This window comes from Cyprinodon tularosa, unplaced genomic scaffold (assembly GCF_016077235.1).
Source record: "Cyprinodon tularosa strain WSP-4 unplaced genomic scaffold, ASM1607723v1 ctg243, whole genome shotgun sequence".
NCBI classification, from domain to species: domain Eukaryota; kingdom Metazoa; phylum Chordata; class Actinopteri; order Cyprinodontiformes; family Cyprinodontidae; genus Cyprinodon; species Cyprinodon tularosa.
This window is the reverse complement of record NW_024038903.1, coordinates 15,355-30,670: the sequence shown is the minus strand read 5'-3', so window position 1 is coordinate 30,670 and position 15,316 is coordinate 15,355. Positions and strand designations below refer to the sequence as shown.

The following is a 15,316-nucleotide window of genomic DNA, read 5'->3' as shown; positions in this document are numbered from 1 at the left end:
CAGGTGCCATCAGACAAGCTCCAAAAAAAAACGAAAAAAACAAACAAAACGCTGTTGCTTGATTTACAAAGACCCATTTCTAATCGGTTCTGTTTAGAATTTTCTGGCAAAACCGTCTGTGGCTACGGTCCAATGTTCTGTTCTGTCTTGGAACAACCTGTCCAGCCTGTGTTAGAGGCTGCGGTTAGCCATTGAATTGCAGAACACAGAAGGAAATTATTATGTATGTCTCAACATACGAGATTTTGAATCTTAATTATTGAATTTAGTTAAAAAAATATGAATCTACATATTGACTAATATATTTATATTGAGTATAACTTTAATATTTTACATCAGTTTTTATAAAGTTTCTCACTACATCCAACCAAGTTTATTTCTCTTGAAAAATGTTTTTGCTTTTCATTTGTTGCCTGAACTGTTACCAGAAATCATACCATAAGATTTTACTTAAAGCAGGTGTTTGGTGAAATTCTTTTTTTCAGTTTTTTTTTTTTTTTTTTTTTTTTTTTAGCATACTCAGAGAAATTGAAATCAGATATTTAAATAAAAATCTAAACCTATTTTCTATAAAAATTGATTCTAAGCTTGGAAGGTTACAGTTAAAAACCTTTTAAAAAGCAAAGTAGGAGAACAGAATCAGAAAAGTCCCATTTTATGACAAGTACAACAATGTTTAACTTGACAGATACACACAAAGAAACTATTAAACACTAAATAAAGTCTATTTGTTTTTTGTATTAAATCAGACAGTTTACTGCCTCGTTCTGCTCAGTGTTTTTCCTCTGGGTGTTTATTGCTGCTGATGAAGGAAAACTCAGTCCTTCCTGCAGGTCTGACAGTTTTCCTTCAACCTCTGAAACATTTAAACCTCCATAGACCCACCTGATAAACCTGTGAGCTTTCGTTTCCGTCCTTCACCACATACACACCACCTCCTGCAGTGTGGAGTCTTGAATACCTCAGCTCCTCTCCCAGTATTTATGTGCGCTAGTTTTATGCCAGGATTCAGCCTGATTGGACGTTGGGTTGATTCATGCTGCGATACATCTCCTCAGGCTTTCAAAAAGTCTCTGTTAATATGAGCTCATTCAGATGAGCAGGAAGAGGCGACTCTTGGAAGCGTAGATCATGTCTTACTTGGAGCTGAACTTCCCCTGCTGCTCTCTGCACAGATCCCATTAAATCCAGCCTAACAGTCTGGAATTAAATCAAACAGAAACACCAGAAACTCTAATTCTCTGTCCAATCTGTTCCCAACATCAATCCTTTTTAATTTTCCCAGGAATCTCTCTCTCGTCCGGTTGATTGCACAGCTATTCTGGTCTCTTTCTGCTGTCCTTTCTAGTAACTGTGTCTATAAAAAGATCTGCTAATGATTAGAGTCGTTTGACTCTGGGAAAGTGTCGGCGGCGGATCACCGCATCAATCTCACTAATTAAAGCTCTGAATAATTCACTTTGCAGATATTTCAGGTGGTTCTTCCAGCTGAGGTGAAGCCCGACAGCTCGACGGCTCAGAGGTCCCAAACCACCGGACACCTGGTGCTGAGGATGCCCCGGGTTGGTACCGCTGCTCTCTGGTTCCAGTCTCAGCCAGGTTCAGCTTTGTGATGCAGAGACGGACAGGAAGTCCAGCTTTTTGCAGCGCGGGTTAATTAGAGTGATGTGTGACTTTCTGCTCTCATTTATGCTCCTCAGAGGATGGATCTTAATCACTGCTGATGTCCAGTTTAGAGGGAAATGTTTTATCTTTATCATTCCTCACAAATGTTTTCACAAGTCTTTACTTTTTTTCCTTTTTACACATGAAAACCCCAAAATTGTATTGCTATATTATGTGAGGCTTTAAGAAATAAAAAGTCTATTGCTTTTTTTTTAAGGGCTTGGGACTTTTGATCTGGAGATCATGGTTGAATAGTTACATTTTAGTCAGCTGGATCTAGAGCTCCTGGACTTTGACTAGGCCATTCTGACAGACAAATATCTACTTGTTGTCTTCTGCTCAGCAGAGACATCCAGGCCACCCTCTCTCCAGCCAACTCCTCCAGCTCCTTTGGGGGAAGCTAGAGACATCCAGTATGTTCCAGTGAACATGTTTTCATCTAAACCAGTGTTTTTCAACCCTGGTCCTCAAGGCACACTGCCCTGCATGTTTTAGATGTTTACCAGCTTTCACACACCTGTTATCAATTGATAACAGATTATGAGGCTTTGCTGAACTGCAATCATTTGAATCAGGTGTGCTGAAGCTCAGAAACATCCAAAACATGCAGAGCAGTGTGCCTTGAGGACCAGGGTTGAAAAACACTGATCTAAACCATCATATCTGTGGCAGTATGTTTGGGGTTATCATATTGCTGGAACCTACTTCCCAGTATGGAACCTACTTCCCAGCATAATGCTGCCTCCACCATGTTTCACCCTGGAGATGTTATGCTCAGAGTGTTAGCGTAGGCTAGGTCAGGACATTTCACGTTGGTCTCAACTGTCCAGAGCACCTTCTTTAAGATAAATGGTGTCCTCCTAAAGCCGGGTATACACTGTACATTTTTTTTCATCATTGCACGCAGCTACAGCTCACACTGTGCGACGAAACCACAGGGTTTAAAAGTTCACAGCTCACTATGCATGTTCTCACACTGTGCAGCCTGACGCTATGATGATCTACCCGTTCACACTATACGCCTAAAAACCATGTTGGACTGAGCTGGCGCCGCTCGGACTCGTCTATCTGGAAGCCAAATGAGTAGAAGGGGAAAAAGCCAGAAGTGTGGATGCCTCCTGTTAAATATGAAGCTCAGTAGAGAGAAACGCGCTGCCTTGGCAATTTGTGCAATTTTGTGTGCTGAAAGCCCTAAAAAGAAAAGGTGATGATGCATTTGGACAAAGACATGGCTGAGCAAACGTGGCTACTACGGTCTGACAATTTTACAGAAAGAACTCCATTTCAGTCGCACCCCCGCCATGCTTCTTTGTTGTTGTCTGAAAGGAAGAAAAAGAAGGATCCTTGTTTGCGTATTTGCACTGAGTGATTTGCCCACGACCACCTTACGACAGCCAATTAAATTTCAACATGTTTGATTTTTTCCTGAGCTTACAATTCCTGATCGGGAGGTGGCCATGAGAGGCTCTCCCCTCGTTATCCCCTGTACACTACACGACGCACGATAAGGCGGAAAGTCGGCCCGATTCAAAAATTCTCGCAGGACTACAGAATTAGCCTGAGAAGGGCAAAAAGTCATACAGTATACACCAGCTTGGAGCGGGCTCCAGAGTCACCATGTACCTCTTGGTTGCTTCTCGGATATTGTTCTCCTTGTCCACCTGCCAGGCAAGGTGAACATTATCTTTGTAGATCAGCAGTCAGTCCATCCTTTCTCTATGTCTAGAGGATGGAGTGAGAAGAGATCTGGGAGATATTCAAAGCTTTGGATGTCGCTTTAGAACCAAGCCCTGCTTCAAACTGAATCAGAACATCCTCTATAACTGGTCTGCTGGGTTTCTTGGTCCTCAGGATGCTATGGATCTTCTCTAACAAATCTCTTAAGCCAGAAGCAGAACAGCTGCTTTCCGACTGAGTTGAAATTATAAACAGGTGCACTCTGATCACCAATGAGGTGGTTTGATGGCAGTTAGCTCAGTTAGTTAGGCCTGCTATCAGAGTAAACTTAGCCGAATCCCAATGCGTACACCCTTTTTGGATTTTATTTGTGAAGAACCAAATCTAACTCAGGTGTCCTTTTACTTCTGCTTTAAAAGTCTTGGCTACTTTTTGTATCTTAGCAAATAAGATACACTAAAGTTTGTGGCTTGGAATAAATACCAAGCAGATTTATTAAAACTTAACCTTAATCAGACATGACTGATGGGTGAAGTCTAAAATTTAAGCTCAGCTCTGTATGCTCTACATAGGCTGGTAAAAAAAAAAAACGGGTAGATGTAACAGCCGATACATTCTGCATTCTTTGACCAATAGATCTGTACTGGGACTCTAGGATTGCTGGTTAACTTTTTTATTATTTTTACACTTAACATGAAATATTATAGGTGTGTTGAAGCTTCTAAAAACAAACGAAAAAATGACAGAACATTTAAACCTGTTTGTTAATGTTTTCTTCCAAAGTTCCACTGAAGGGAACATGAACAAAGGCAAGTGATAGTATGCAGCCATTAATCACCTCCATTGCTTCTGCTACATCCTGCATCACAGCATGAGTAAACAGCTCAGGAAGCCAAACCAGGACCAGCCCACTGATCTTTGTCTTCTGTGTTCCATCAGGCTGAAGGTGAACTCAAAGTGAAGAAGAACGTCCCACGTCCGCGCAGAGAGACTCAGAGTTGCAGCAGCTCAACAGAGGACAGGTAGCCATATGTCTGCTGTTACTGCACCTGAAAAGCAGATGTTTTACTTTCCCTAAAAAGAAGCCGAACAGATGCTTCATGTTTTGTCTACCACAAAACTCAGTACTGTGTGTCAATAAGAAAAGCCCAGGTCTTGAAAGAAATCTTTGTTTGATAATAACGGGACATAAATATGAGCAGAGCTTAGACCCCTATGCAGCCACTCCAGCCAATACATGTTTATATTCCATAAAAAATAAACATGTACAATGTGGGACTTACAGTAACTTTCCTGGCACTTAGAGGAAAATAGCAGGTAGTCTTGGAAACATACAGGTCAGTTTCCTTGAAGTTACGGGTTACTTTTCTCAAAACTAGAAGGCACTCTCAGGAACTTTAAGGTGACTTTCCAGGAACTTACACGTTACTTTTACAGAAATAACAGAGAACTCTCATGAACTTATAGGTTACTTTTCACACACAGCTTACAGCCTTTTAAAAAATAAAAGTAAATCTTGTAAGCGTATGAGATAATTTCCTATAACTTAAATGATATATTAAAATTAGGGGTGTGAGAGAGAAGCTTTGGGTCAAAGTAGAATGTGATGTCCATTTGACTGTGGGTAGGAAATGAAGGATGCTGAGCTTGTTTTTGAACTGAATCTATTGAAGTGAATCTTTACAAACAAATGAGGTTCCTTTTCCAGGGTAGAAATGACCCTTTTGACCCCAAGGTTACTGTTACAAAAGTTTTCTTGATTTTACGGGTTGCTTTTCTTGAAACAAAATTGTGTACTTAAAGATTACTTTCCAAGATTTTACATGTTGCTTATACAGATATAACAGAACACTATAGGAGTCATGTTGATTTATACTTTTAAGACTCACATGCAAAATCACACGGAGTGAACCACTGGATTTTAAAATTTTTATTTACAACAGCAAAAAGATTCTGGAAGTGGAGAACAGCTGAACTTACCGGTTGGTCTGATGGTAGAAAGCAGACTGATCAGGAAGGAGTTGATGGATGAGAACTGATGACTGATTGCTTTGTTACCTGAGGGATGAAGGGGAGGTAGCATGGATCTGTAGGGTGAGATCTGAGAATGTTGGTACTTCAAATAGATGTTATGCTGGAGAGCGGGAAGGTGTTAAAGACAGAACTGCTGCACTCAGGTAAGACCTTTCCATGAAGATCAGAGACAAACTAAAGTTCACTGGTTGTCATTGGGAGTAAGCATCCAGCAAAGAGAGATTAACCTTTGCCTCCTTATACACATGCTCGTCATCTTGATTGAGAAATGTTTTCATGTGTGCGGCAACACTGGTTGGCCCAGTCACCAGCAAAGATCATCTCTGTGACAGAAAGCTTACTCACACCAGAGAATAAGCAGAGCCAGATATCCAAACAATACCCCTATTCAATGACTGCCCCTGGCGACTCAGAAGAGGAAGGGCGAGAATCCCCAAAGTCCCGAACAAGGTCAGAGTCCAAAATAAAAGAACGAGGGATCCAAGACTGTTCCTCAGGTCTATAACCCTCCAAATCATCCAGATACTGGACACCCCTTCCTCTTCAACAAGTATCTCAAATCCTTTGCACCTTGCAAATCCTTTGAAGGCTGGGTGACTGCCAATGTCTCGGGCCGGTGGAGGGGTACTGGAGGGATCGCAAAGAGGACAAGACAGGCTTGATCAGAGAGACATAAAAAACAGGATTCATTTTTAAATAATCCTGCAGCTTGAGGCAATTGAGCACTGCCTGCATTTCAAATGGACCGATGTATCTGGGAGAGTTTGTGATTAGAAGCCATCTAATGTCACAAGATGATAGCCAAACCCTTTGTCCAGGTGATTACTGGCGAGCAGAAATTCTTCTCTGATTGGCTAGAGGTCAATTTGTTTCCACTAACCGGTTCAAGGCTCGAACCATCAGGTTCCAGACACGTCTCCAGTCCCGAATGTGGTGTTTGACAGAGGTAACAGCAACGTCCTGGTAGTCATATAGAAACAGGGTGGTTGGTATCCTTGAGAGGACTCAAAGGAAGACAGACCCGTAGCAGAGGAAGTGTGTCAAATATGTACATATTTGACCCAACACAATTGAGTACACTTTGATGATGTGTGTGACGAAAGAGGCAGCAGATAATTCCATCAGCTAGCGACTTATTTATGTACTTTTCCATGCTCTCTCTCTCAGGCTTGAACAGATTATACAACCTACTGGAGGGGAGAGGAGCTCCAGGAAGTTGCTCAATAGCACACAGTCATATGTGTGGTGAGAGAGAGCCTTAGACTTACTGAAAACCCGATGAAGGTGATAATACTCAGGGGGAGCCCGGGAGTGGTCTACTGCAGTTTCCTTTTATTGAGAATTTAAGACTGCAGAAACTGCCAACTGTAGACAGTTAGACAGTGATTACTCCATGACTCTATTATCTTTCTAGTTTAGGTGAGGATTACGAATGGTGAAGCAGGAGTACCCTAAAATAATGTGAGATTAGGGTGAAGAGAACAGGAAAGAACATTTTTCTTCAGTATCACTGCCTGACACCAGAAGTTTTACTGGTTCCGCTGGGTGCGTGATTGCATACAGAGGACTTCCATCTAGAACCGAGATATGAAGTTGTTCAGGAAGGCATACAACATGAAGTTGTATTTGCATAATTAAATTGTTATCCATCAGACTTTTCTCACAATCAGAATCCATTAAAGCAAAAGAGGGAATGGTTGATTCAGTAGGAGAGAGCAGGGTAATGTCATGTTGGAAAATCTGTTAAAACTTCCCACCAGTGAGCCCTCCCTTTTAGCTACTTTGGTCAGGAAGAGATGAAGTGACCAATCTCACTGCAAAAAAGAGGGTGTCTGAATGTCTGTTTGAACTCACAGATAAACCGGTCTAAGGAAATTTAGAATTAAAACTCAGCTCCAAGTCCACTGCAGGGCTCAACCTCAATAATCAGATCACAAATGAGATTTTATCCTCATCAAACAAGAAAGACCTGGAGATCGACTGAAAACTAGTGAACAGGAATCCACCACACCTTCCAATTTCACCCTCATAAGGGTTGGGTGTGGGGGAATTGGCAAAATTAAAACGAGACTTTGCAGGAGCCACTGCATGAAAAGTGGGATTTTCGTCAATATGCGGCACTGTAGATTGTCGTGGAACTTCAGGTTAGCGGCAGTTTACGACAATTTGCAGGCTTCGCCGAAAACTCCCGTAAATTGTCAGAAATTGACGTGGACTCTCTTAGGCAGTGTTCCCCCCATGGAATTCTAGGGGAGGCTTTAACATGTAAATGAACATGCTGTGAGCTATACAAATGCAAATCAGGGTTGCAGGGGGGGGTTTACTCCAAGTGAAGGTAAGAATACAAAGAGATCAGGCTCAGTAGCCTCTTACATTTTAGCTTGAATTGATTTATTTAATGAAAGTATAGAGACCAAAACAGATCTTTAGCTGACAGAGCAATACATTTAGAGCAGTAATTATAAAAAAAAAATTGCATTTAAGATAAAAAATAAAATGTTGTCTGTCAATATGCTCAATTCACAATTACTTAAGTGGAAAAGTTTCAAGAAATGAGTCTGAGATGATTCACTTTATAACATGGCGCATTATCCTGTTGGAAGTAGCCATCAGAAGATTGGTACACTGTGGTCATAAGGTCCGGCCAGGTCAAGATCCGCAATTGCAATCGCACCAAACAGGAAAAAGAACATCGACAAATTCCGGTTCGTCAAATTAAAATATAGCAGCAACAGATCGGTGACTAGAAATTATAGCACAATTCTTATATATACAAAAAAAAAAACTAACACCGTTTATTTAAATGATTGGATCCAAACTTTTGGTTATTCACCAACGAGGAAGCAGATTTCTCATCTCCATCAAAATATTTATTTTATACCGAGGGACTTAAACTTTAATCAAATCCATTCAAAAGAAACTTCTTATTACAGGAATGAAAAGAGATGTTTTGGAGAAGAGAACAAGTTCATTCAAAAAAAGCAGTTTTGAATTATCCTTATCCCCGTTACAAAAATCTACAAATATATATATATATATATATATATATATATATATATATTTGGGCAGAAACTGAACATATGCTGGATGATGGTGGGATTTTTTTAATATGTCATATTAAATTAAGCGCTCACAGGGTTCATACAGGAATGACTGACTCTAATTTAATGCTATTTGAAATGATTTTAATGCCATCATCAAGAACCATGTACACAAGTTATTAGTGTACATGAAATATGAAGGAGCTGCAAGCACAGTTCCATGACTCCTGTATGTATGTAAACACACACACACACATATACGTATATATATATCCTCTAGCTTTTTCTCCGCCTGGAGCGATATAATATATCTGACGAAATTGTTTTTATAAGCATTTTTTATTAAAGAATTATAAATACTTCGATAAACATATTTAAATAATTTTAGTGCCAATTAAGGCCTTGATTTAAAAAAAAAAAAGAATGATTTTTTAAATTATTTTTATTGATCCGCGGACACCCTGGTTCATCTCGCGCATGCTCTGTACGATCTCCAAGAAACTCAAGAGCGGCGCGGTGTGCAGCCACAGTGGAGCATGGATGCTTTGCTTTGTGCAGACGGTCTGGAGCGTCTGGATTTCGGGGTAAAACTCCTCTTGGACGCGATGGCGACTCTGCATCGAACAAGACGAACTCAAAGAAGAGATGCTAGCGGTAAATATATGTTCGATTACTGCCTGCTAAGCTAAAAGCAGCCTAGCCTGAGCTACGGCTAATAGCAGCCTAGCCTAAAGCTACTGCTAATAGCGGCTAATAGTAGCCTTGCAAGAACAAGCTTTATTAAAGTGTATTTTTTGTGATTTACAGAAAGCAGTAGGCCGTCTTAACAACTCGGAGACTAATTGCAGGCGCTATGAACCGGAGCAAGGGTAAGATTTAAAGAATATGCTTTCATTCTGCGGTAAAAGGCAATGGATACGGATGGATACCGATCATAGCTTTACATTTTGTTTTCACAGACCACCTATTTGCTCGGAGCCATAATCAGCAAGTCCAGATTTGCACGATGTTGATAAAGACCACATTGTGAGTAAGTGACTTGTTTTAATGTTTTCTCCTTCCTTGTTACTGTGACTTGCGTTTGATTTTTTATTTATACCACTCTCATTTAATTGTTTTCCAGCTGCCTGTAAGACGTATTTTCAGACGGTACGCAGGAGCTTCAGATATACGCAGCCAGCCAACACGCGTGCGGAGGCAATCTGCTCGGAGTCGGGCCAGAAGAAAGAGGGTAAGACTTTATTTGGTGACTATTTTTCAGGTGCATTGATAGATGTGTTGTGTCCATACGCAGTGCGCTGATTCATTGTTTTTTTTTTTCAGCTGCTGAAAGCGAGGCAGAGTGTGCTAGCAGATGAGGAAGTGGAACTCTGGAAGTCCGCCTTCCTCGGCGGTGTCTCTGGATGGATTGTACGGTCGCCGCCATTTCGTAGGCCGGATCTCACTGAACTCTGTGTTAAGCTGCAGTCCCGGTTAGAAGCGATGCCGAAGTACAGGGCCACGCACAGTAGGCGTCTGCACATCGGACCTGCCTCGGAGGGAATGCTGCCAGTTACCTCCAACCCCGAGGAGGCAAACGGACCGTTCACGGACTTTTAATTTTTAGAAACGCATGTGTTTGGATACGCGTTGTATATAGTTGTGTGTGTTTTAATAAAGCTCTTTCTTTGCATAAACAGCTTCCTGGCAAATGTTCATTTCCTGTATAAATTCATTCATGTCCTTGATGGTAGCATAATAATTGTGTAGTAGCGTAGGATAACGTTTGGTTATCTAACATAACCCCAGTTCTTAGAATAATATGAGCGAGGTGTCTCGCTATGGGATGCAGCCTCCTGCAGCCCTGATAGAAGCATCTATCTCAATCTGCCAATCCTGATTGGCCGGTGGAAGTGCCCGTCATACGCCACGCCCCGTAGCTCCGACTACTAAAGCGTGTGCGGATCACGGCACTCCAATTCAACAAGCAAACCTCTTCTCGCCGCCCTGCAAGAAGGGTCGTCTGGCGAGACACCTCGCTCATATTATTCTAAGAACTGGGGTTATGTTAGATAACCAAACGTTCTTTTTCATAATATTCACTCGGTGTCTCGCTATGGGATATGGTAGCTCCCGTATTGCCAGACAGCTTATCGAACAAGAACCGGCCGATGGGGAAGGTCCACAAGGTCAGTTATGACTCTAGGACCGCACTGGCCACGCACGGTCCAGACACGTCAAGCATGTAGAACCGGACAAAAGTCAGAGGCGAAGACCAATTCGCCGCTGAACAAATGTCCTGAACGGACACTCCCCGAAATAAAGCCTAGGACGCAGCCATCCCGCGGGTAGAGTGTGCACGCAGACCCGCCGGGGGCTGCAGACCCCTGCTTCCATACGCCAAAGCTATAGCCTCCACCACCCAGTGGGCGAGGCGTTGCTTTGTGATCGGCTGCCCCTTACGGGGCTCCGCCCAGGAGACAAAGAGCTGATCACTCATCCTGAAGCTCTGCGTCCTGTCCATATAAGAGCGCACGGCTCGAACAGGGCACAGCGTGTGCGCTCGCAGTTCACCTGGGGGGGCGGCGAACGCCGCTAGCTCGATCGGTGAACAAGAACCAACCACTTTAGGAACAAAGGCCGGGTTGGGCTTCAGAACCATACGCGTGTATTCCGGGTCGAACCGGGTACATGCGGGGTTCACAGAGAGCGCATGAATGTCGCTGACTCGTTTCGCAGAGGCCAGGCCAGTAACAGCACTGTCTTGAGAGACAGATGTTTAAGACTGGACCCCAACAACGGTTCAAATGGGGGTCCCTTAAGCCCCTCCAGAACCACCGACAAATCGGTGGCAGCAAAGGTCTGGCAGCAAAGGTCTGGAGACAGGGAGGAGCCTGCGGGCGCCCTTCATAAACCAACAAACCAAAAGGGTGTTGGCTCGCCGTTTTGTCTCCAAATCCTATATGGCATGCTGCTATAGCTGCCAGATAAACCTTAACCGTGGAAAAAGCTTTTCCTTTATCAATCAGTTCCTGTAAAAACGACAGAATCGCTGGTACAGAACACTGAAAAGGAACGTAGTCCCGTTCAAGACACCACCGCTCAAACAGTCCCCACTTGGAGCCATATAGGTTCCTAGTGGAGGGAGCCCTGGCGTTTTGGATAGTATTAATTACACTCTGAGGGAGCCCGGCAGTGGTTAAATTAAGCCACTCACGGGCCAGGCCCACAGCTGCAGTCGCTCCGGGTGTGGGTGGAACACTGTCCCCGCACCCTGCGAGAGCAGGTCCCTGCGCAGCGGCAGCTCCCAAGGCTGGGCGCACAGCAACTGGAATATCTCCGCCAGCCAGTGTTGCGCTGGCCAGTGCGGAGCTATTAGGATCAGTCTGTGATTGAATGCCCTCACTCTGGCGAGAGTGGGGGGTATCAGGGCCAGCGGTGGAAACGCGTATAGCAGCTCGTGCGGCCAGGCGTGCGCTAATGCGTCTACGCCCAGAGGGGCATTCAGAGCGCTCAGAGAGAAGAACAGCTCGCATCGAGCGTTTTCCCTGGACGCGAACAGATCTATCTGAGCGCGCCCGTAGCGCGCCCATATCTGCTCCACGACCTGTGGGTGCAGCGTCCATTCCCCGTACACTGGCGCGCCTCTGGACAGCAGGTCCGCACCCGTGTTCAAGTCTCCCGGGACGTGCGTCGCTCTCAGGGAGAGAAAGTGGGTACTGCTCCAGAGAATCAGGTCGCGCGCCAGATTGTGCAACATGCGGGAGCGCAGGCCCCCTTGGCGGTTGATATACGCCACTGTTGTCGTGTTGTCCGTCCTCACCAGGACATGGTGACCCGAGAGGAATGGGAGGAAGTGTCTCAGAGAAAGAAACACCGCCGAAAGTTCGAGAAAGTTTATGTGAAGGCGCTGGAGGGCCTGGCTCCAGCGACCCCTCACAGACCTGCCCTCGTGAATGCCGCCCCAGCCTGATAGGCTGGCATCCGTGGTTACCACTTTCCTGGACGAGACGGTGCCCATAGGCACCCCTTGGGTCAGGAAGGACGGGGCTCGCCAACAGCGCAGAGCTGTTATACAGTCCGCTGTGACCGTTATCCGCCGTGCGCCATGACGCACGGGGTCCATTCGGAGCGAAGCGACCCAGCGCTGAAAGTCCCGCATGTGAAGGCGGCCGAGGCGAATCACGAGGATGGCTGAGGCCATCAGACCCAGCAACCGAAGGCACAGTCTGAACTGGACAGACCTGTGCAGACGGAATTGTGACAGGCACGTTCTGAAAACCGTCACTCTTTCCTCTGACAGGCGGGCTGTGAACGGAACAGAGCGCAGGGATAATCCCAGAAAGCATATCTCCTGCGTTGGAGATAGGTGGCTTTTTTCCATATTTATCACAAAACCTAAATCCATCAGGTGTTTTGTGACAATGTGTGTGTGAACCCTGGCTTCCTGTTCTGACTGCGCTAACAGGAGCCAGTCGTCTAAATACGTGGCCAGACGTATCCCCCGTCGTCTGAGCGGGGCTACCGCGGCCTCTGTGCACCGTATGAAAACCCTCGGACTGAGAGACAGACCGAATGGTAGAACACGGTATTCGTAACACACCCCTTGAAAGGCAAACCGGAGATATTGTCTGTGAGGGGGATAAATGGGAATGTGGAAATACGCGTCTTTCAGATCCACGGACGAAAACCAGTCGTTCGGTCTTACTAGACGCAACAGAGCTGCATGTGTCAGCATCCTGAACTTGTATTTCCGCAGGAATTTGTTCAGGGCTCTTAAGTCCAGAATAGGGCGGATTCCTCTCCCCCCCCGTTTGGGGACGAGGAAGTATCTGGAATAAAACCCTGACAGACTCTGTTCGGGAGATACGACAGAAACTGCTCGTTTGTCTATCAGAGAGAGAATTTCCTCCCGTAAAACTCGAGCTGATTCTCCCTGTGCATGTGAGTGTATTACACCGGAGAAGCGGGGAGGGACAGTGGCGAATTGAAGCCTGTATCCCCGGGAAATTGTGCGCAACACCCACGGTGGAGCTGCTGCTGCTCTCCAGCTTTCCCTTCTGAGAGAGAGCGGGGGAACATATTGCGGCTCCTGCCCCGCGCCCCCCTGTGGGCATCACCGGAGGCACGGTGGAGCGCTCTGCTCTGCTCCGCGGGGACGGCGGTGCCCGTCCCGGGAGCAGAGCTGCAGGGGGCTGAGCGGCCACCCTGCTTATAGAGAGAGCATCGTCTGTTTTGGCTTTTTTTATTATCTGAACCCTCGGCTCGTGGCCTGGCTGTGACAGATTTATTTTTATTTTGACACCATTTTTTCTTTGAACAAGGGTGTGTGACTGTGCTTTTGGACATTCCGCTCGGGGCGCAACCGCGCAGACCTCCGGGGCGATGTCCTTCTCCTCGCGGACCGGCTCTGGGATGGGCAACGGTGGCGTGGGGTGCGCACAAACAAGCCAAAACGGTGGGCCTGCGCAACGGGGAACAGCAGGCTGCACCAACTGAGGAACTGGCGGCTGTCAGGCCGCCCTCTTTTTCTTCCTCGCCTGTGGGACCGAGCTCGCGGCGGCTGTGGGCGGCGGCGGCGTAGCGGTCGTGGAGGCAGGTTTCCCCTGCCAGCCGGCTCCGCGCTCCTTCCTCATCGGAGGGGGCGGACCTGGCGGTGGTGGCCGTCTTGGTACCTTAAAACGCGGCGGCTGGGAGGCTGCATGCGCAAAGGTTTTGCGTTGCACCGGAGGTGAAGGCGCAGGGGCTTTCCGAGGGAGACAAAGTTTGAGGGCCTCGTTGTCCTTTTTCTTTGCCTCACATCTTTGCTGCACTGTGGCCAATGCAGAGCCGAAGATGCCTTCAGGGACGATCGGCATATCCAGGATGTCATCCCGTTCCCTGTCGGTCAGGTTAGCGAGACTGAGCCATCGCGCTCGCTCCTGGACGACGAGGGTTGCCATCACCTTCCCTGTGGCCTGGACCGCGACACGTTGGATACGGAGAGACAGGTCCGCGATGACCGCCATCTCCTCCCACGCATCCGGGTCTTGCTCCTCAGCAGACGCGCCAAACAACTCCGCTTGGTAGGCAGTGAGGATGGAGAGGGCGCTGAGGGCTCTGGCCGAGAGGGCTGCTGCTTTGTATGCCTTTTCGGTCAGCGCAGACTGGAACCGTTCGGGCTTAGCTGGCAGCGTCGGGCGTCTGGGGGAAGCTGCAGACAGCTGGCTCACGCTGCCTGGGCAGAGGTGCGCAGCTACCGGGACTTCCACCGGAGGCATGGAGAGGAGGCCGTGGGCGTCCATCGCCTCGCAGTCGAGGGATGCTGCGCCCGAAATAGGGCTCCTGTTGCTGAATGGGCAGCTAGTCCATGTTTTGGAGAGCTCCGTCAGCAACTCGGGGAAGACAGGGAGAAGCTGCTTCACCGCATTTCGTGCCAGGGGAAGCCGTTTGCCTTCGTAGCGGGACCGGGTGGGCTCCGCTATTGCGACCGGCCAGGGAATCTCCAGCTTCTCTGCCGCGCGTTTGCACACGTCGAGCAGGTCCACATGGAGGGAGGGAGCTGGTGAGCTCGCTCCCCTGTCTTCCATGGCGGAAGGGCACGGCGGTTTAGGCCTCTCAGGCTGTGCTGGGGCCATGAAGGTGTCATCCTCTTCCTCGTCCTCTGATATGAGGAACGAGGTGTCGTCATCCTCCTCCATGGGGCTGACTTCCAGCACGTCTTCCTCGGGAAACGGGGGGGCATGGAGCTGCTCGCACTGGGCACCCCAGTCGTAGTCAGTCTCCGGGGCTTCCCCAGCTGTGTCCACGTCCTCCTCCGCGGCTGCACCTTGTGCGGCGGTGGGGAGGAATGGATCACGGTCCGAGATGCTAACCTGGCGGGCTAGCCTGCGTCTGAGGCTCTTGACCGTGAACACTTTGCAGTGTCCACAGGAGCCGGG

General features: G+C 46.8%; 1 protein-coding gene across 2 annotated transcripts in view; it reads left to right on the top strand.

The window, feature by feature from the left end:
• The window catches only part of lrrc6 (leucine rich repeat containing 6), a 54,101-nt gene that overhangs the window by 25,021 nt on the left and 13,764 nt on the right, over positions 1-15,316 (top strand). For both annotated transcript variants that reach the window (XM_038287670.1, XM_038287671.1), the window contains exons 10-11: positions 1,467-1,562; positions 4,282-4,364. In XM_038287670.1, the coding sequence (XP_038143598.1) occupies positions 1,467-1,562; positions 4,282-4,364 (179 nt within the window). The remainder of the gene's footprint in view (positions 1-1,466; positions 1,563-4,281; positions 4,365-15,316) is intronic.